At 43.0% G+C, this 20,224-nt stretch overlaps 1 protein-coding gene and 1 long non-coding RNA gene across 6 annotated transcripts in view; one reads left to right on the top strand and one right to left on the bottom strand.

The window, feature by feature from the left end:
* Window positions 1-20,224, bottom strand: part of LOC144772355 (uncharacterized) — a 250,308-nt gene that overhangs the window by 107,188 nt on the left and 122,896 nt on the right. The gene's annotated exons all lie outside the window — the stretch shown is intronic.
* The window catches only part of LOC144772354 (sodium/potassium-transporting ATPase subunit alpha-1-like), a 299,498-nt gene that overhangs the window by 261,725 nt on the left and 17,549 nt on the right, over window positions 1-20,224 (top strand). The window contains exons 15-18 of the mRNA XM_078656617.1: window positions 4,863-5,013; window positions 5,602-5,770; window positions 6,030-6,184; window positions 19,186-19,309. Of these exons, the coding sequence (XP_078512743.1) occupies window positions 4,863-5,013; window positions 5,602-5,770; window positions 6,030-6,184; window positions 19,186-19,309 (599 nt within the window). The remainder of the gene's footprint in view (window positions 1-4,862; window positions 5,014-5,601; window positions 5,771-6,029; window positions 6,185-19,185; window positions 19,310-20,224) is intronic.

Genomic DNA, 20,224 nt, shown 5'->3' with positions numbered 1-20,224 from the left:
GCAGCGGAATTCTGACAAGGGTCTCGATAAGGACAAACAAAGTTTTGTCCCTGTCTTCCTTCACTGACAGTGCTACTAAGCTTTAGTTTGTGAAAGCTCAGATGTCAAGATTGTGGCAACAAAGATCACTGTGCATATGAACTCCTCTAGAATTAATGTCCTGGTTCCCACAGTTACATGGTGATGATCTAAAAAACATGCCTTGGTGTTGGATCTCCTTATGCAGAAGAACAATGTCCACATCTTGAGCAATTTCAGCAACCATGCCAATGCTAAAAAGAGGCCTGCCTACTCTCTCGGTTTCCAAATATAAGCTGCATACAGCACAATTTGAAAAAAATCTTGATTATGGACCAGTTCTGAGCCTGCATTTGGCAGTAGATCATGGTCATGACACAGCCCCAAAACACTAAGCTCAATTTACCTTCCTACTACCTCAATGTCAAAAAACAAATGTGTACCTAAAAGAAAAGAAAAAAATACCTATGGTGCTGAAACAAGGATTGATACTTGACAAAACCACCTATACAAACTACAGTGATTGATTTAAGGTAATCTAAGAGCTGTGCTCGCTCTTTTCAGCAAGATGGAACATGCACTATGATAGTGAATGCTGGAAGGAGCACAGTCCCTACACCAGTTTCAAGTAACAAAGGCCCACACGTGTGGTATGAATCAAATCTTGGTGGTACTTGCACTCACTTTCAAATAAACAGAAAATCTCATATACATTGCCCATTTACCTAAATTAAACTTTGTTCACGTTGTGAACTTTTTAGGCAAACAACTCGGGGCATCCTGTAGGTGATGAAGTTGGTTTACTACCCCAGCTGCTTCTTTATAGAACAGAAGAGTATGCTAGACTACACACACTGTAATGGAATCATCTATATGCCTAAGGTATAGAAATTGAAAGACTGTGCTGGAAACATTCAATACCACAGGGCTACAGAAATAGAAGCAATACCATCACAGAGATATCCAAACAAGCAGGGCATGGAAGTACAAATATCTACACACCTAAGTCATAAAGCAATTGCAGTAGAAAACATATTGTTATGGAACCAACAACACAAGGTTGGGAATCCTCTGTAGCCAATGTTTAAACAGCAGTTTTCATATACACTAAGTTAACATTGCGACAGCCATATGCTACTTGCAATCTACCCATTGCATTATTGTGGCCCAAACTCAATCTAATGAGGTGGAGAGACACCGAGCCCAACTCCCCTCAGAGGATCCACTGTACAGATTTTCTACTTCATGTCAAGTGTGAAGGAATCCTCTAAAGTTCTGCTCCCAGTACCTGCTTTTTAGACTGGACAATTCTCACAAACCTTTTAATTCCTGGAATTTTCTCAACCTTACATTCACAGTGAGAAGGATACTGCCACCGTTTTTGACCTTTTTCAATGTGTGAAGTTTGAGATTTTCTCTTCATGGTAACTGAGATTTCAAATAAATCTGTTTTAAAGCCTTCATCCAGCTCCTGTCTTCATTGTTGATCCTCTTGCCCTGCATATTTGTTGGTTACAACTAGTTCATGACCCAGTATCACGTGCATGCTTCTACAGAAGCTAAATAGCCTTATGAGCATGTTGTTAAGTTTCAAGCCTCTGGCCAGCCACCCACTTCTATCACTTCTCCAATTCTGCCTCCACTGAGCCTCCTCGCACGCATACCCACAAGCCATCCACAAAGAGGTCAGTGTCTTCTGTTCATGAGATTCCTGTCAAACAGTCTAAATTTAGGTACTGATTTAGACTTTGATGGGCAGAAGGACATTGATCCTGAGGGATCTTCAGCAGTCAAATATAGGGTTGTCCGCCAGCCTAGCGGACAACTCTTAACATTGGCTGGAACCCCCATCATTACAGTTCCCGTCAGCGTTGTAAAACATGATGGTTGCCCATCAAACTTTTACAACGTTTTTTGTTTTTGAAAAATGAAAAACCTCCAACCCCCACACCTTGGGAGTGTACTCCCATGATATTGGGGTCATTATGGGCTTTTCCTACCCTTCCTCACCTCCAGGACTTACTTGGTGATGACGCACAGCAAAATAAAGCCATCTGATTGCTCACTCTAAACTGGAGGAACAGTTGTGTGTCTAACCTCCTGTACTCAGTCGGGCCATTGGAGGAGCATATCGGTGACAGAACTGTGGCCTAATGGCTAGAGCAGTCGACCTCGAAGCTGGCGAACTAAGTTCAAATCTCGGCAGGGATGCTCAACGTCCTTTGTTTCTGGGCAAAACACTTAATCTGCCCATGCCTAACAAAAATGAATGTGTCCATCTGTAACGCAACTGGTGCTCATGTAAAGTGCTCTGATCCCTTCGGGTTGAGTTTGCGCCATATAGAACTGGTTTTGGCTCTGTTGTCGACATACTTAAGGTCCGCCTGCCACAACATGTGGCAGACAGACCTTGAGTATGGCAGAGAGGGTACTCCATTGAAGATGTGTTGCAGATTTTCATTTAAAATATAGATTCTTCTCAATCTAAAATAGAGTATCTCATTGAATGTATCCTGAACATCATGCGGTCCCTTGGCAAATATGAGTTGCGTGCCCATCTTCTTCCCTGATGTGTACCCCAGACTGCTTCTGATCAATATTATACATGGTTTTAATGTGTTACTATTCTCATTTAACAAAACTACAGCTAGCAAATGTAAAAAAAAAGGCTAAATGTACACCTTTGCCAATTTTACTGGCTGTGAAAAGGCTTCCAATCCACCTGCTCACATGCAATCCGAAGCCTCCTCCTTAGCTGCTGCATGTCGTCAGCATTCTGATTGAAGATCTTTGACTGCCAAATTGTTATTTCTGCTGTCCATTCCTCATGCCCTGTCAGTTACTCCACTGTCAAATTTGTGTAGCCTTTAGTTAAGTCAATAGTGGATACGAGAGCTTAGCCAGGTGGATTGACTCCTGCATCAGTACAGCTCATGCTCGGTTGGGCACAGCTCTCTATCTGGTGTGGTCAGAACTCACTCTGTCAGAGGTCCTGCAGCCATGCCCACAGTACCCTAGCAAGAGATCTGCAGAGTGGCAACTTGGAGGATGATGCACTCCTTCCACAATGATTGCTGCCCTGGTGTACTGCCCACAGCAGTCAGCAGTGGAACAGGTGATGCATCAATAGCTGTAATTTAAGCCTAATGGTCACCGACCTATGTAATTCCTATGACACTGCATTCATTATTAGTCTTAATTCAAGCACGTGAAATTAGGAACTATCCAAAACTAAAACAGACAAATGTACTTTTCTGTTATTATAATTGCCTAATATTGCAGTTTCCAATAGATTAACATGTGATTCACTCACCTCTCCTAGCAGAGGTTTGTAAATTATTTACTCTTGATGAGCAATGAAAAACTGAGGGGCATATTATCATCGACCAGTGATAATTATCGCTGGCCGTGCTTAGCGATAATATTATTATTGCAGGCTATCTCTGGAATTTATTGCTCTGGTAGTGCGTTATTAACAACGCGTTTCTCCAGGGCGATAAAAATTCCAGCAATAGCGAGGTTATCGCCCTTTTGCAGGGAACATAGCTGGTTTTCCAGTGAAGTTCTCTGCAAAACGGCGATAACCTTGCTGATATGACCCACAGGGTCGTATCAGCATAATCCACCCCCTATGTTAGGGATGGCTAAGTCAGGATTTTAGCTGACATTAGATTTAGGCGAAAACGGCTGTTTCCGCCAAAATCTAACATGTGCTAAAATCATGTGGGCTGACTTGTAAATATCGCGATGTAAACATCAGCGATATATGCAAGGTAGTCCATCCGGGGTACACTCAGTAACGCCCACTTTGCATCTCATTGGAGATGCAAAGGGAGGCGCGTTGGGAAAAAGGGTGCTAACATGCGATTATGCATGTTAGCACCCTCTTGTTAATAGGGCGCTGGTTTTATCTCCGCTTTTAGGCTTAAAAAGCCAAAAAAGCAGAGATAAAGCCCTTGTAAATATGCCCCTGAGCCTCTAAGGAGAGTCAAGCTATGTGGCTTTCCACCCCCTTGACTGGAGTGTGAGACATATAATGAGGTGGTAAGGCTGCCAGTAGCACATTAACTGGGTATATATGTACACTGCTATGTCAACATTGATTAACAAGGATTCCCAGTCTAACAACAGAGAGTAATTATAGTATGTGAATTTATAAAATATGCTAGTATTGGAGAATTTCAATACCAGGTAAGTAACATTTTGTTACCTGCAGTATTGGATACACTAAACTCAAAGAAACACACAATAGGGGTAATCTGTTCCCTTATGTACACACACCATTCGCACCAAATACCCATAAGGCAGTTTGATGGGGCAAGAGGTCCAGTTTACAAGTAATGTGGTAATTTTGAAAAGGAAGGGTCAGGAGGCAGTTCCTCATCAGAACTGCAGGTAAAATGTTTAAACAGCTACTTCCATATGCCTATTGCAACCTTTTCTTTTTATGGGGAATTATTCTCCCCTACTAATTGTGAGGATACACTTGTTATGTATTGCTTTCTTCTACCCTCTGATGGCCATACAACATCTTTTTGATCCCTTGCTGCCTGCTAACGCATGAACTAAGGTCTCGCCTGATGTCTTCAGCCTAAAAGCTTATGTTTAATTGTTGACGTCTTTAGCCTAAATATGCTTAAACAGTGACCTTGTGTGAGATCAATATATGGTCCAAAATAAGGTTCCCTACACTACATAAAACCAACCCTTCCATACCTTGTACATGCTTTTTACCTGTAGATCTCTTGCATTAACAAATTCAGAGCTGATTCTCTAAATGTAATGATTGATTGATTGTTCTGTTCATGTATTAATATACACAATATTTCCTTGTCTCTTTTCAGAGATGCAAAGGCCTGTGTGGTCCATGGCACAGACCTGAAGGATATGAGTGCTGAGAACATTGACGACATCCTGCACAACCACACTGAGATTGTCTTTGCCAGGACCTCTCCCCAACAGAAGCTGATCATCGTGGAGGGATGCCAACGACAGGTACATGGTGAAAGCCACCTGCTAGCATGTGTTTGTTCTGTTGTGCTCTGCATGCAGATGCATAAAAGGAAAGCATCCAAGAATCTTCTCAGGAGGGCTACATTCAGATGCTGTCAGCCAACAGTGTTCAGGTGAAATCAAAGCAGACTTGACTTCTGGTCTGGATTTGAAACCTCCCTGGCCTGGGGCCTGATAATACTAGTGATGTCCAGGCTTTGACACGCTTCTCACACTGGGTAGGTAACACTGCACAATGTTCAGCACACCAACATGCCATTGCTCCAAGGTGAAGTGGCTTACAACAAACATGCGTTTTAAGTGCAGTAATAAGAGTCTTGTGGGACATTGATAGCTATCCAATGGATATATCTGAAGTGATTTGTTAGCAAGTCTCATAATCGTATCTAATATGAGAATGTGTCGATGCCCGGTGAAGGACTCTGGAGGGCACAGAGGTATTCTATAATGAAAGGGTTAAGGCAGTAGTAGTTGTTAGTGTTTCGACATTGAATTTCATCATAAAAGGGAATTTTTCCTTTTGTTAGCCAAATGCTGATATCCTCTTATTGCAATATTGTTGTGTTTCAGGGCGCTATTGTAGCTGTCACTGGTGATGGTGTGAACGATTCCCCAGCCTTGAAAAAGGCAGACATTGGTATTGCAATGGGCATTGCTGGTTCGGATGTGTCCAAACAAGCAGCTGACATGATCCTTTTGGATGACAACTTCGCCTCCATTGTGACTGGTGTAGAAGAAGGTGAGTGTCTAGGGGACACAAAGGATTGTGACGTGGTAATCTACTAGAGATACACAATGAAAAGTTGTGCTTCATTGTTAAACACTAAAGCGAGTTTGTACTGCATTTTATATGGGTGTGATGGGCTTTTAAAATTTCTAATGTACATTGTTTTCAGCTTGTACTAATGCAATCCCTTCTGGTTAAACTGAGTGGGGTCCAGTTGGGGATTAAGATACACTGTCTTCAAGCATTAAGATGTTGTTTTTTCACTCTTCAGGTCGACTGATCTTTGATAACCTGAAGAAGTCCATCGCCTACACCCTGACCAGTAATATCCCAGAGATCACACCGTTCCTCATCTTCATCATTGCCAACATCCCACTTCCACTTGGTGTCGTCACCATCCTCTGCATTGACCTGGGCACAGACATGGTGAGAGTCCATAGCCAGTTAACAACTCCTTGGTTATTAACATTGAATTTTGGAACAGGAGTAGTGCACACATCTGTTGAGTTGGGCACCAGAGGATTCATTAAACTAATAAATTGTGAATCTCCAGTCACCAAATACTGTGATTATATGATACTCTAATGATTTATATCATGTGGGAAGGAACACTGCAAAGATACATGAAGCTTCCACTGCACCTCTGTATGTCAGAACCTCTGGAAATTACAACCAGCTTGTAAAATAACATATTTCCATCCCCTCTAGAAGATTTTGATAAATATGTTTCTTCCTCCTTTAGGTTATACTGTTTATTGTTCAGCTGAATCTTCATATAGATTCATTACACTCTCCAACAAGTTGTGTGCAAATGCAAAGACATAGATAGGAGCTACCTGTTGTCAGCACATCTTCTTGAACTGATTTATAGTATGTTGTGTTCAGAGATAGTGCCTCTGCGATCTCTAACGGAAGCTGGAGCTGTTGTGACTGGCAGCTGTAGCAGAGCTCGACAATGTACCAGAAGATGGTTCTGAAGCTTTTTGGACTCCTGGTCTTCTGCATAGTGCCGGTGCCTTATGCCTGTTGACACACGCGGGATCATTCATGTTTTGTCCAAGGCTACCCAAGATCTTTAGTGGTGGGGGATTAACAGTGGTGATGGGAACATCCTCTCTGGCCCAGGTGGCCACTTCGGGACGTGGAGATCAGGTATCTCTGTTCGTTGATGGAGTGGTAGCATCATATCGAATTTATTTCAAGTTACGCGCCATCCGGATGACCCTCAAGGCTTTTCTGAGTTCTATCAGGACTCGTCAGTTCTAGTATTATTGGATAACATTATCATTTTGCTGTGATGCAACAAACAGGGCAGCGTGGGGCCCATCTCCTATGTGGGAGGCTCCTGTGGTTATTGCGGTGGCTGGAACTTCACAGGATTTTCCTGACAGTCACCTGGTTTGGTCAATATCAGTGTAAAAAGTCAGCAGGCATCTGCCTGCGGTCGTTCAATGGTACACATCATGGATAAATCTGTTCCTTGCCTCCAAGAACGCCCAGTGCCCAGCCTTTTGCACCCTGGAGATTCCTACTTGAGGGTCCTAGGAGATACTTACCGCCTTTAGTGGTACTTCAGCGTCCTTTACACATTTCCCCCTCTTCCTCAAAATCCAGAGGTCTTGATGGAGCTCATGACTAGGCCTAGCGCTTTGACTCCTTCTAACAGCTCGGATGATCTGGAGGGTCTGCTGCTCAGAGCTTCTGAATCTCAGCATATGCCCTCTGCCTCAACTGCCTCTTCTGGAGGACCTGCTGCCACAGCAACAGGCCAGAGTCCTGAATCCAGACCTTCACAATGTACAACACCATGCATGGTGATTGAGCAGAGTCAAGAGTTTTCAGACTTTCAACAGTGGTGGTGGTGTTATATTTACTGCTCCATAATCATTAATGAAAGCCAATTTATTCTGGCCTTTAATCTAGAGTTGTCCACTAGGTGATAATTTACTGGAACTTTAGTTTTTCTGTCAGGTTGGCCACATCCAAGAAAGCACTGTTAAGACCCTGTGCATCATAGGCTAAGAAAATACTTTATGCTGATGACCCTCATGAAGATTGAATCTATTGTCTGTACTCAGACACAAGACCAAAGATTGCAAAGTTTTTCACATTTTTTCAAAAGCTATTGGTGAGTGAGCGGGTTGCCTGCTCAGATAAATCCACAGTTAGAGGACTTCAGAGGTTACTACATTAGGAGAGGAGTGCTTCCCTAAATAAAGCCTTCAAACTTCACTAGGAGAAAGTCAAATCTGACAAGACAAGATAAGAAAAGTCAGAACCTTCTGCATCAGGCAAAGTTACCAAAAAGGCCTTCAAGGAGTCTAACAAACAGCTGGACAGGCTACACACAGTGCCTTTTGAGGTGCAGCTTGCCAAGAAAACGTCTTTCAAGACTTCATCAGTGACCACATCATTGACAGCTCTCATCATCAATACTCCACTGCCAATGATACCTACATCAACATACAATCCTAGAGCTCTGTTGACGATGACTCCATCATTGACGAGACCTTCAACCACGTTAACAACATCTGCCAGGAGCACTTCCTTGACATCAGCACCGTCAACAATATTCCAGTTAATTACAACATTTGTTTTCTATACAATACCAGGTCCTGAACCATCAGCCGCATTGCTGTTAGCTCTAGAAACTACACTATCCAACCCTGACCAATGTCTTGCCTTGTCTTCCCAAGATACTGTTCGACACTGAAGGGAAGTCACAGGGCAAGGGTCTGTATGGAAGAGGTACTAGCCAGGCATTGCTTGTTTTTATTCTCTGGTGGACACTGCCTCCAAGAGATTTCGATTGCCACTCACAGTTACAGAGGTGGACTGCCTTTTGTTTGATTTTAAGTAGACATCTAGGACCTCTGTAAAGGTGATTCAAAAATTGATTTCATTTGTGCAGAATGAGTCAAATTAATGCAAGCGCTGGCATCAGTCTCACCTCTGAACATAAAATACAGGTCACCAGATAATACTACATGCCTAAAGCCATCTGCGTGCAGATTATTATTCAGGTTGCACAACACCGCTCATGGAACCATACCTCGCCTTGCACAACTCCTTCAGTCCAAGAAGATAAGACAATTGGCAATTTGGGCATAGGTGTCTACACTTAACTGCAACATACATCAAGGCTGCTAATGATATTGACATAGTTGGGCAAACAATGGGACATGGTACCTGAATCTTCTACCAGAGGATAAGAAGCAGGAAACGAAAGCCCATAGGTGGCTGCCTCGGAATGGCGTTGGTGGGGAATGGGGGTAGGAATGGATAAAAAACAACTAAATGAACTGACCTGCTCTTCCCCTGCAGCCGCCACGCCTCTCCTTTGTCCTCTTGTCTGCACTGGCAGCACAGGAAGCAGAATCTCCCAGCCAATCACAACGATGCATGAGCAGCTTCGTGATTGGTCTGAGGCCCGGGCATGTTCCCCATCGGGCTGTGCAACACAGCGAGATGTTAAACATGCTAAGAGGGCCGGCTAAACATTCATGCACACTTAGAGATTGAAAACCACTCCTCACTTTGTTCAGCCCCGCCCGACATGGCTGGCGCCAGTCCTGCACAGAAAAATTAAATTATAATAATGTCTTGTTATTATCACTTTATTTTTATTTTTGTTGTGCTCAAATAGCAGTGGGGCAACGCTCCTCCGCCTTAGCGAAGACGCCATCCTGAAAGAAGATGAGAAAGCAGCAACAGCAGAGATTGATTGGGCTATGGCTGTAGCCACCACAGTCTTCAGACAAATGGCAGGTGCTGCAGTTCTAAAACTCTGTGTTTACTGCGTTTGACATTGTTTCACCCTGAAGTATTGCAACGCATAAGAGATATGCCGTTTGATACTGAACATCCATGCAAATGAAGGTGTGCAAGCCATAAAAACAGAAACTGAAACTAACAGACCTCTAGGGGTCCTCCAGTACAGAAGGAAAATATCCTTTTGGGGTGCAGGAGACCGAGGTATACCATCCTTATGAGGAGGCTTCCTGCTGCAAAGACTGCCATCAGTGCAGTCTCAGTGGAGAGGGGAGGCAGAAATCCCCTCAGACAGGTGGGTTTTGGACCTAGTCCATCGTGGACATGCGTGCAGATGAAGTCAAACGCCTCAACCTCATCCACTACCAGCATCTGCATTTATTAAGGAGTGCTGGGATATACAGGCTTCTACTCAAGATTTCTTCTTATTCAGAAAATGTTGGGAAAATGATAATCCATTCTGAGCTTCAGAAAAGTGATCAAATACCTGTAGAAGCAATCAGGATAGTCACTGTGCAGGAAGATCTCCAGCTGCTCTAAGACAGCGAATACATGATGGAGCAGGATCTGCAAGATGGTTGTTTTCATATTCTGATGCACTTCATGCACCTCAAGTTCTTGTGCTTTGCAGTATCTGGGTGACACTATACATTTGAAGTGCTTCAATTTGGTCTCAAGTCGACACCAACATTTTTACAAAGTGTAAGGACACTACCATGATTTCCGGCTAATTAAGATTAAGGGCAAGCCTGCAGCTAACAAGGTCAGCCAGCAATGCTTGTTTAAATATGTTCCGAATTCTAGTACTACCGTTCAGTGTGGTCAAATCTCCTTTGATGACTACCAAACACACAGAGTTCCTAGGAGCAATTCTAGATAGGGTTGTGGGGAAAGCTTATCTATCACATGAAAGAACCCTGATGTTACAATCCTTGGCAACTTTTTCCACCGTTACGACATCCATCACCAGTGCAGGAATTGAATACAGTCTTTGCACCACTAATAAAACCCCCTTCTCACCCACAATAAGAAAAGACTTCAAATATGTAACAAGGAAGATGGTTCCCCTATGAGCCTTAACAACAGCAAGGAGGGTTAGTGGGATACAAGCATTTGATATTAAAGAATACATTTGGCGATTCTAGAAGCATATATTTATTCTCTCGACAAATCTTAATCTTATCCCAAAAGTTCCAAAGCCCTTTCAGCTAAATGAGTTTGTGGTTTTCAAATCTTACTTTCAAAATCCTACAACAGTGCCGGATTAGACCCTACATTCAACTACAATTTTACATTGACTGAACTATACATGTACGAAGTCGGGCCTTCAGAAACATAAGGCTATTTCAAGCAGAGGTTAATGTTCTTAATGTGAATTTTACATGACTGGCTTATAATATGCATACAGAAGAGTGGATACTGCTTGCTATTCTAAATCAAGTGTGTGAATCTATGAAAGATAAACTGCTAGAGAAGACACAAGTTACTTACCTGTAACTACAGTTCTCTAGAGTTGGTATCTTTCATAGAGTCACATGTGACCCTTTTTTCTCTCCAGTCAGAGGCTGTTACATTTTTCCAATCACGTGTGTGCTTTGAAAATCTGAACAACTGTGGCCTATCGGGAAGTGGAAAGTGCTTCGACCTCATTGAATGAACATTAGGTCATTTCTAATGATGTGAGTGGAGAGGAGTGTTCTTATAAGGGGCTATTTATGGGCTACAGTGTTCTAAGTTCTAGGTTTATGTTATTCATTGTTGTACGGTTCTTTAAAAGTGCTGCAGGAGTTGCATTAAAGAAGCAATGCATAATAGTAGCCTCCGGTCTTGAAATGAAAACTAGAGGACAGACAATGCAGGCGCAATGCTTGTCTCATGAGGGATATTTTCCTCCACACAAAGAGCATTTATCAAAAACACCATGGCATGGTGGCTCGGAAATATGGAAGGAGTTGTAGCTCCTTTAGAAAAGAGAGAGGAAAAAGGCCCTTGACTCACAAAAATGGTATTAGTGTCAATGTGACACCAAACAAAACTGGGTTAAAAAGTGAAAATGCCACAAATATTGAATTTTCATTAAAGAATAGCCTATGAGAGGCTGTTGTGTTCGAGTGTATGTCTGCATGGGCACCATATTTAAATTGTACACTTTACTTAGCTTTTAGTTTTTTCTGCAAATGTTCTGTATGACTGATTTAGGTAGTTGGCTGCCTTCTACGCAAATAAAAAAAAGGGTTAAGAACACGTTTCTCCTTATAAGTAAGTTTTCTTCTAGCTAATGCCTTATTTAAAAAAAAAAAGTGTTCTGGAGATCCATCCATCACGTTGTGGATGTCTTCGGAAAATATCTGTTTCAGAGCCCCCAAAGCTGCTGTTTTCACCCTTATTAATTGTCCTAGGTTGTAGAGGTTCTTAGATGCCACACCAGACTTTCTCGACTCATAAGCCAAGGTCTTACCATAACATACCCTACTATGGAAATCTTCAGTCAGTGTCCAGAGAGTAGACATCTCACGCTGAACCGCAAACCCCTAACCCACGCTACATATCATGGTCGTCAGGTTACTCCAGGAAAGAGGAACTGTATGGATGTGATGGATGTAGTACCCACGCAGACACAGCTCAGGAAGGAGATCACTTCAGGCCGCGTCTCTGCACCCAAGTTTGAGTCAAGATCTTTCCAAAAAACTAAAAAATACACATTTTGTACCAGGGCCTTCCCTCACACAATGGGAGATTCGAGGGTGTGACTGTAGTGTCTGTTTCCTTTGACTAGTCTGAACTATTATTTCCGCAACTCAAGGAAACTTAGAAAGTGGCAGTGGGGAGGCGAAGCTCAGCTTTTAATAGAACTGGCGGCAGAAAAGAAGCCAGCAGTGACTCCTCAGTACAAAAGGACTGTTTAAAAAGAAGAGTGTGTTCTGAGAATCTAAGCCCGCGCCGCCCACGCAGAGTGGTATTCTAATTCAAGGTTGCAGGTCAATGACCCATTTTTCTTTTTACTGCCAACTCTTGCCAGCTGTTTGTGGTGTCCAATACATGTGAAAACAGGTTTCCTACTGGGAGTTTGAAAAAAACAGCAGACAGAGATTTTTATATTTGGCTATGTGTTCAAGAGAGGAGCCAGTGGATAGCCTGTTAAACCATTTTATTTGGGTGGCAGAAGATTATTGGATTGTTATGATCAAGCTTAGCCCTCCATCCCCACTAACCTACCACCCCCCCAGAACCCACCCACCCAACGAAGGTGGGTTAGCGGTACTCAAAATGGAGCTCCATTATATACAATCAATCAATCATACATTTGGAAAGAGTGCCAAATCACCCGTGAGGGCCTCGTGGCGTTGGAGATGTAGGCTACTGCTTGGTGGGTTGTTCATTCGAACATCCAGGTCTTGCTGCACAGCTGCAGTGTACGGACTATTGGAGAGTTAGGCACTGGAGCAGGATGACTGACTGATTGAGATTCATCTCAAACCATGCCTTATGGTCAAACTGCGACTCCAGCAATATGAGCTCAACAATATGAGCGTGCACCAGGGCTCCTACTCTGCACTCTCCAATTTGCATGGACCTGTGCGCTTCAACGCACGTGGCCACAAGTTCCCTACGCGAAACACCTCCTTCTAACAGCCTTGTTGCACCTTCCACACAAAGGCGACTGGTCTAGCTTGAATGGCTGGAAGCGGAGGGGTATGACCACAGTGAGAGACTGGTATGTAAATGAATGGTTGCAGAGTTATTATGACCTGATGGACGAGTATACTCTCCCCCATACCACTTCTTCCTAAAGTAAAGTAAAGTCCACATTTGTAAAGCGCACCATCACCCGTAAGGGTCTCTAGGCGCTGGGGGCCGTCGGGAAGATTAAGCGAGCTATTGCCCAGAGTCACATGGTGCTGGGCTAACCTGCCGCCGGAGCCGGGGATCGAACCGTGGTCCCCAGATTCCAGCGTCAGTCGCCCTGGCCGTGGCGCCACACCTCTCCCCTACACAGCGCAGTGGCGGCTGCTGTTCGACAAGTATGGGAAGGAGATGATCTGGAACCACCTGAACACAGCTGCCTAAATGACATTTACACTATGATGGGCCAGACAAGGGAGATCGCTGTCCTTTTTAGTTAACTTCCCTCCAAGCCAAGGGCGAGCTGTTGGGCCTCTGATATGGGCCAGGTACTCACGGACGATGTCTGGACAAATGTCCTGGCCTATACCCCTTGCATGTCATGCAATGCTCAATTCAAATTACTTCAATATTCTTACCTTCACAAGGTACACCTGACCCCTAAGCAGAGCATAACGTTACTATGGGTACAAGGAGCCTGTCTACGGTCTATCTTACGCTATGGAGCTGCCTGATCCTCACTTCTTACTGGGATACAGTATTGAAACGTATTAATGTGTCCGCAGAACGAAACCTGGATAAGACCCTAGTGCTCTGCCTTTTAAGGTAATTTCCAAGCCCAAAGCTAACCTAGTTACCACTAGATTTGCTGACTTGACTCTAGTCCTTGCACAGCGATAATTATCTAGGTTTGAGAAGTCCACATCGGGCCCCACCCTACATAGGGGGAGGCAGTAATTGTCCAAATGGTCTGAGTGTGAAGGAGCTTAGCTAAAACTGGAAGCACAGAGATGTTGGTGCAGCCACAGTGTGCACAGGTGTGGGATCTGATACTGCAAGTCTGCACGCTCATTGCCAAGCTTAGTTGTTGCTATCCCTCTCAGATGAGTGATGTAACGATGGACACCGGCCCTGTGGGGCTCGTCTTCTTGGGTATCCTGTTCCAATATCACACTGCGGGGCTAGGGACGCAGTGTACGCGCCCTAAGGCCTGGATCGCCCCCTCAACCCCACACAGCACTAGTACAACTGACACCTCAGTGGCAATTTGTTCGTATTTATGGCTTGACTGCTTTATTTTTCCCGTTCTCCCTTACCTTCACTTCTGGCGATTTGTCATACCTGACTTACATTCTCTGCTTGCACAATTATGCGCTGCAGTTCTGTACGCTTGACTTCAGATTGTTCATGTTGATATGCCTAATCGATGTTTAATGCTGCACTGTACTGTCTCATTGTTGCCCACGTCACCTTTTCTATTGTGGGACCCCATGTGCAAGATATTGTTTCTAAGATACTGCAGTGTGGGACACCTGAATCCTGAATAAAGCACATTGCAATAAAAAAGGGCGGAGCCAGTCAACTGGATTTGCTCCTCACAAGCCTGTAAACTAGTACTTTGTTTGGTCTGGCCTCCTGGTTTTGAATATACTGGTGTCGGCGGCTATAGGCTTCCTTAACCTCTCCGCTGCGCTGAACGTTCCGCGCTGGTGCGGAACGTTGTATTGCACGGGCGGGGCCGCGACGTTCAGCGGACGTGCGCAGCACTACCGAGGTAGTGCACGCAACGTCCGTACCGAGGTAGTGCACGCAACGTCCGCTGAACGTGTGCAGCATTAAAGGGGTTAAAGCTACTGCCAAATAGCCTCTGAGTTCCAAGAGATCCAAAACAGAAGTTTGGAGGCTTGTGGGATTTACTATTGTTGTCTTTGTGCCATGGCCTTTCTTTAATTCGACTGATAAACAATTCTCACACAAAGGACTGTGAAGAATCTTTAAAATCATTGGTAAAAGAAAGGCTATTGTTGAATAACCAGATCACAAATCAATGTGTGGGAAAAACAACAATTCCCTAAAACCTTGTGGGTAGAAATAATTTGACTGTGTTTCAATACTTGAAAAACACTGAAATCTTGCACTTTTGAGTTGCTCAACCATCTCCCTATATTACGTTATGTATGACATCACACATTAGGTCATGGCTGACCATAGAAATTACATTGATAACAAGAAATGCTACTCATACTTTAGTCAAAAGAAAACTGAGACAACCCATAAGGCAGTAGGGGAGATTGGAGGTTTGTTATAACTTGGTGGTACAAAACAGCATAGATTTAGAACAGGTTCTGCAGAGCTGAGGAGGATGGGACAGGAGGGAGTATATGTGTACAATTCTTTGAGGCAGAGGTTGGCAGAGCGGAACAATGAAGAGTTTTTAATGTTTAGGAAGTGTTTTGTGGGAGCCATCTTGAGTGGGGAAGAGGTACTCATGCCCCAAATGTAGAAGCAGTAACCCGGATGTGGTAGTTAGGTGAGTAGTTAGAGATGGTCCCAGTTTTTAGGATTTGTATAAGATCCTATTTCAGAGATATAATTTGAATGCAGACCAAACAGATAAATATCTTGAAAGAATGACTCGGACTTCCAAACGGCACAGTAAATAGTGCGTTAAGATTGGAGCTGGGGCGGTCGAATATTAAACTAAAGTACTGGCAAAAAAATATAATTATTGGTTGAGTGCAAGGACAGCACTTTAGGGTACATTTAGGAAGCTGATAAAAGTCCATTACAGTCCTAAAGGGCCAATCCATGGATTACAAATTTAGATAATACTGGGAAAGCTTTGGATTTACCCTCAGTAGACACTCTGGAACTCAGTTAAGTGCCCCAAGAAAAAAACCTGATAACAACCTTTGGGTATAAACTTCACCTTAAAAAGCGATATGGATAATTGTGGGAAAAGAGCCCAGGTATCTCATTTGTTCTGTCTGGATTATAAGGGTGCACTACACTAGTACTTAAAAGAAACAATAGCTAACAGCATTGGAAGGTGGATGCTGAAGCTTAGATTAGGTGCAGTGCATGCTTGTATTAAATAGAGAAATAATAACTGACAGCATTAGAAGGTAGATGCTGAAGCTAAGATTTGATCCACTGCATGCTTGTATTAAATGGAGGTATAATTGCTAACAGCATTAGAAGGTGGATGCTGAACCTTAAATTAGGTCCAGTGCATGCTTGTATTAAATTGAGATATAAAAGAAAACAGCATTAAAAAGGTGGATGCTGAAGCTAAGATTAGGTCCAGTGCATGCTTGTATTAAATGGAGATATAATAACTGACAGCATTAAAAGGTGGATCCTGAAGCTAAGATTAGGTTCAATGCAGGCTTGCATTAAATAGAGATATAATAGCTTGGAGCATGAAAGAGAGTCCGTGCCCGAGTATACTTGTCCCTGCTGTAAACAATGCCCATTGTCCTTACGTCTCCTTTTGTTATTTTGTACTGCCTTTGGACAAGGAGGCACATTTTACTGCCTGTTTTTAGAAAGCTCCAGATACTACGCCTTCAGCAGTGGCGGCTCCTCCTATGTGGCTGAGGAGCATCACCCCATTGCTAGAGCCAGCAGCTGAAAACATTAAAAATAAAATCATAATTAAACCATTTTAATATCATTTTATTTTTAATCACGGAGTCTTGGGGGTGGGCCATCCTTTAACAGCAGCAAGCGTGGAGGTGGAATGGTGGGCACTGTAAGTGTGCATGTCAGTTTGGCCGGCTGTCTTGGTTGGGATGGCTAAACCGACATGCGCACTTCGAGTTTCATTAGACTCCAACCTGAGCAGTGTTGCACAGCTGGGTGGAGAACAGCTGGCACAGGCTCCTGGTCCCTGTGGGAGCGCAAGCACACCTCGTTCAGACCAATCACAGCGCTTCTCTCATGCTGGGTAATAGTTTTACTTGCATTCGAGCAGCATATGGATTGGTGCAGAGGAGTCTGGGAACCTGTGCACCAGGAGCAGAGGCGCACCGAGGCGGCGACACAGCAGGGAAGTGATCTTTTATTACTTTTGGCATGCGGTAATTCAGATTATGTAACAAGGTTGGTAAATTCTTGGTAGGAGGGCTGAATAGTCTAGTCCAACTAGAAATTCAGTGATGTTTTTGTAGCACTAAGGATCATGTTGCAAAAAATATTTACTTTTGCACTTTCTGTATTATATATAATATTAGATTGTGTTTTCGTGTATTTATGGAACATGGTCACTTTATTGTTGCATTATTTGCTGCAGTGTCATTGAGCAAAAAGCAGTTTATTGCCATTATATGTTTTTGTGAGTTCCCTTGAACAGATGAAGTACTAGCCCCTGCAAAGGTATCTTGTAAACTTGATTTGTGGAACAATTGAATGTGCATATGCTGCTCAATCCGTTTGAACTATGGTACATGTGAAAATCTAACAACAGAGCAACTTAACTGTGAATTTCTAGGCAATTGACAGCTCAAATATTATGCTGTTGTTGATGCTGCAATAAGCGAATCTTGCACTTATGTAACCTTGACTACAATTATAGGTGTGCTGATGATTATGTGACCATAATCTTTAGTCTCAAGTAATGGCCATGAAACGTTGCTTAAACTATATAATGATAAGAGAGATGCGTGCTTAGTTTAGGATAGGAATTTAAGATATTTCTGGCTGTAATATTAATGGAACGCTGGCAAGGGCTCTGGTTTTGTATCTGTTTTTATATTAAGTGTTGGGGGATTGGTGTTTCAACCTGTTACGTTTCCATTAACAGGCTATTGGGCAGTGGCTTTTGTTTAGAAACATTTTTTTTTCTTGAATATTATAATGAAAGGGTTCTAATTGTATTTTTCTATGTTGCAGGAAGGTATAGTTGAGGATAACATTTTAAAGATAATTTGTTAAGCTTTTCGTCTCTTGTATTAGCAACTTGATTAATGTAGGTGTGAAAGCTTTGCTAGAGTGTTAGTAATATGTGTGTTGTGATTGTTTGATTGTATTATGTTTGTGTGTTTTTTGCCTCAAACAAAGCATAAACTTAAATAGTAAATCATACTTCAGTTAAATAGAAGGGCGAGGTTGTAGTTTGATTGCATGATGAAATTGCAATAGTAAGTTTGCTGTTAAAGGTTTGCAAAATGTTTGATATTTTACTTGTTTCTTGAGGCAGGTGAGTCACATCTTATAGTAATTAAGAATATTTAAGATTTCTTCAAATGGGGGTGGCACTTCAAGCGAAAAAGGAATACAGCTAAGTGCAGTATATCAAAATACTTGTGGCAAGGGGATTTATGTTATCCATTGAGAAAGAAAAGGTAGAGGACAGGTAGGCTATTCAGTGGATCATATAAAGTTCTTTACAGGTTGATTAATATTGAGTTTTGGGCAGTCATTTTGAAATGAACTGAGAGAGTTAACATTCTGCCATGAAGGTGTGGGAGGACGACTGAAAGCAGGTGATATTGTGTATGTTATCAGCAAGGGAACCAGAGAGGTCAGATAGGCTGACTATCAGATGAATGAATATGCATTCAATGGAGCATGAGGGTATTGCCCACAGCGCCGCCTTGCATGAACCCAATGTGTTTTCAACACGAAGTGCTAGCAGGACTCCTGAACGAACTCTTTCAGACCCCCTCATATTAATGCTTGACCTCTGTGATCACACACTGATTGAGCCCATCGAAGATTGCGACTGACTGCATAGTGCTCTTTATCGAGACTGAATCCATCGGTGCCTTCTACTTTCTTGCATCAATGGTTTCTACAGTGGTAAAGTGCTGTACCATTGTACAAGCCTCCAAGGTCTACCTTCTTTACGCGAGGGTGCTAAGGCTAACAGTTGTCAGACCCTACTTGTAACATGATTGTATCAGGATTGTGTTACTTGTAACTTGATTGTATCGGGGTTGTGTAATGGCATCCACTTTGCTTCTAGCCCAGATGCCATGAATGTGTCTCATCCAGATCCCCCATGGTGATTTCTATGCTGTCTCCTTCAGGTTCCCGCGATCTCCCTGGCCTACGAACATGCTGAGAGTGACATCATGAAGAGACAGCCCAGGAACCCCAAGACCGATAAGCTGGTGAATGAGCGGTTGATCAGTATGGCCTATGGACAGATTGGTGAGTCCCTCCCTTCATACATTCAGTACAGAAGTAGCTTGCACCACTCCCTCTTAACTGCTTTAGTTTCTCTGTTCACCTGAAACCAAAGCAAGGATAGATTTTGTAGCCTACTAGTAAATTGGTATATCTGGTATTTAGGTCTGGCTAGAGACAGCTTATAACTGTCCACAAGAGTTTATTAGATGAACAAAACAATAAATAGACAGGGGCTCTGGATCAACCTCGTTCAGACACTTATTACTTTAGACCAGCCCCTTTGAGTCCCTGTTTAGTGAATATTGTATTTCTGTTTTGAATCAGCTCAAAGAAGTATTGCTTCTCCTTCAAGGAATCTCCATTGATAATCATTGGCTCTGAATTGTCACGCCCTGTACAGGATCCGAGAGCACTTTTAAAAATAAAAATGTCTGCATTCCACGATATTCATTTTGCCACAGTGTCCAAAGAGCATGTCCTGTCAGTCTACATCTCCATATATTAGTAAAGAGGTTGTAGATTTAAACATATCCAGATGCTTTGGCGCTGGTGGCCCCCGGTGCGACAATCTTGGTGGTGCCCCCATATCCTCGTTCTCCACGGATTCCCGCACTCCCACCATCCTCTCACATGCATTTTGTTTGTTTTGTAGTTCTACTCATACCCTTGTAGGGTGTGAGTGCACTTTTCATCACACACACATTATAGAGCGACAGTGAATCATGTGTGTGTAAATCAGTATATAGGAAGGCCATGAGAATTACAAGCTGGAGGAAATACTTGGCGTCCATGCCAGTAGGAAGTATATTTCAAGAGTGTTTGGTCTGGAGAAGCACAAACTCAGGATTTCAAACGTACTACAGTGGGTGGGTTTGGCGTTACTAATAAGAATGCGTTTCTGCAGAAACAAAGAGCCTGATATAGATCTCAGCGGAC

Source organism: Lissotriton helveticus, chromosome 8 (genome assembly GCF_964261635.1).
Source record: "Lissotriton helveticus chromosome 8, aLisHel1.1, whole genome shotgun sequence".
Classification (NCBI taxonomy): Eukaryota; Metazoa; Chordata; class Amphibia; order Caudata; family Salamandridae; genus Lissotriton; species Lissotriton helveticus.
This window is presented reverse-complemented; position numbering and strand designations above follow the sequence as displayed.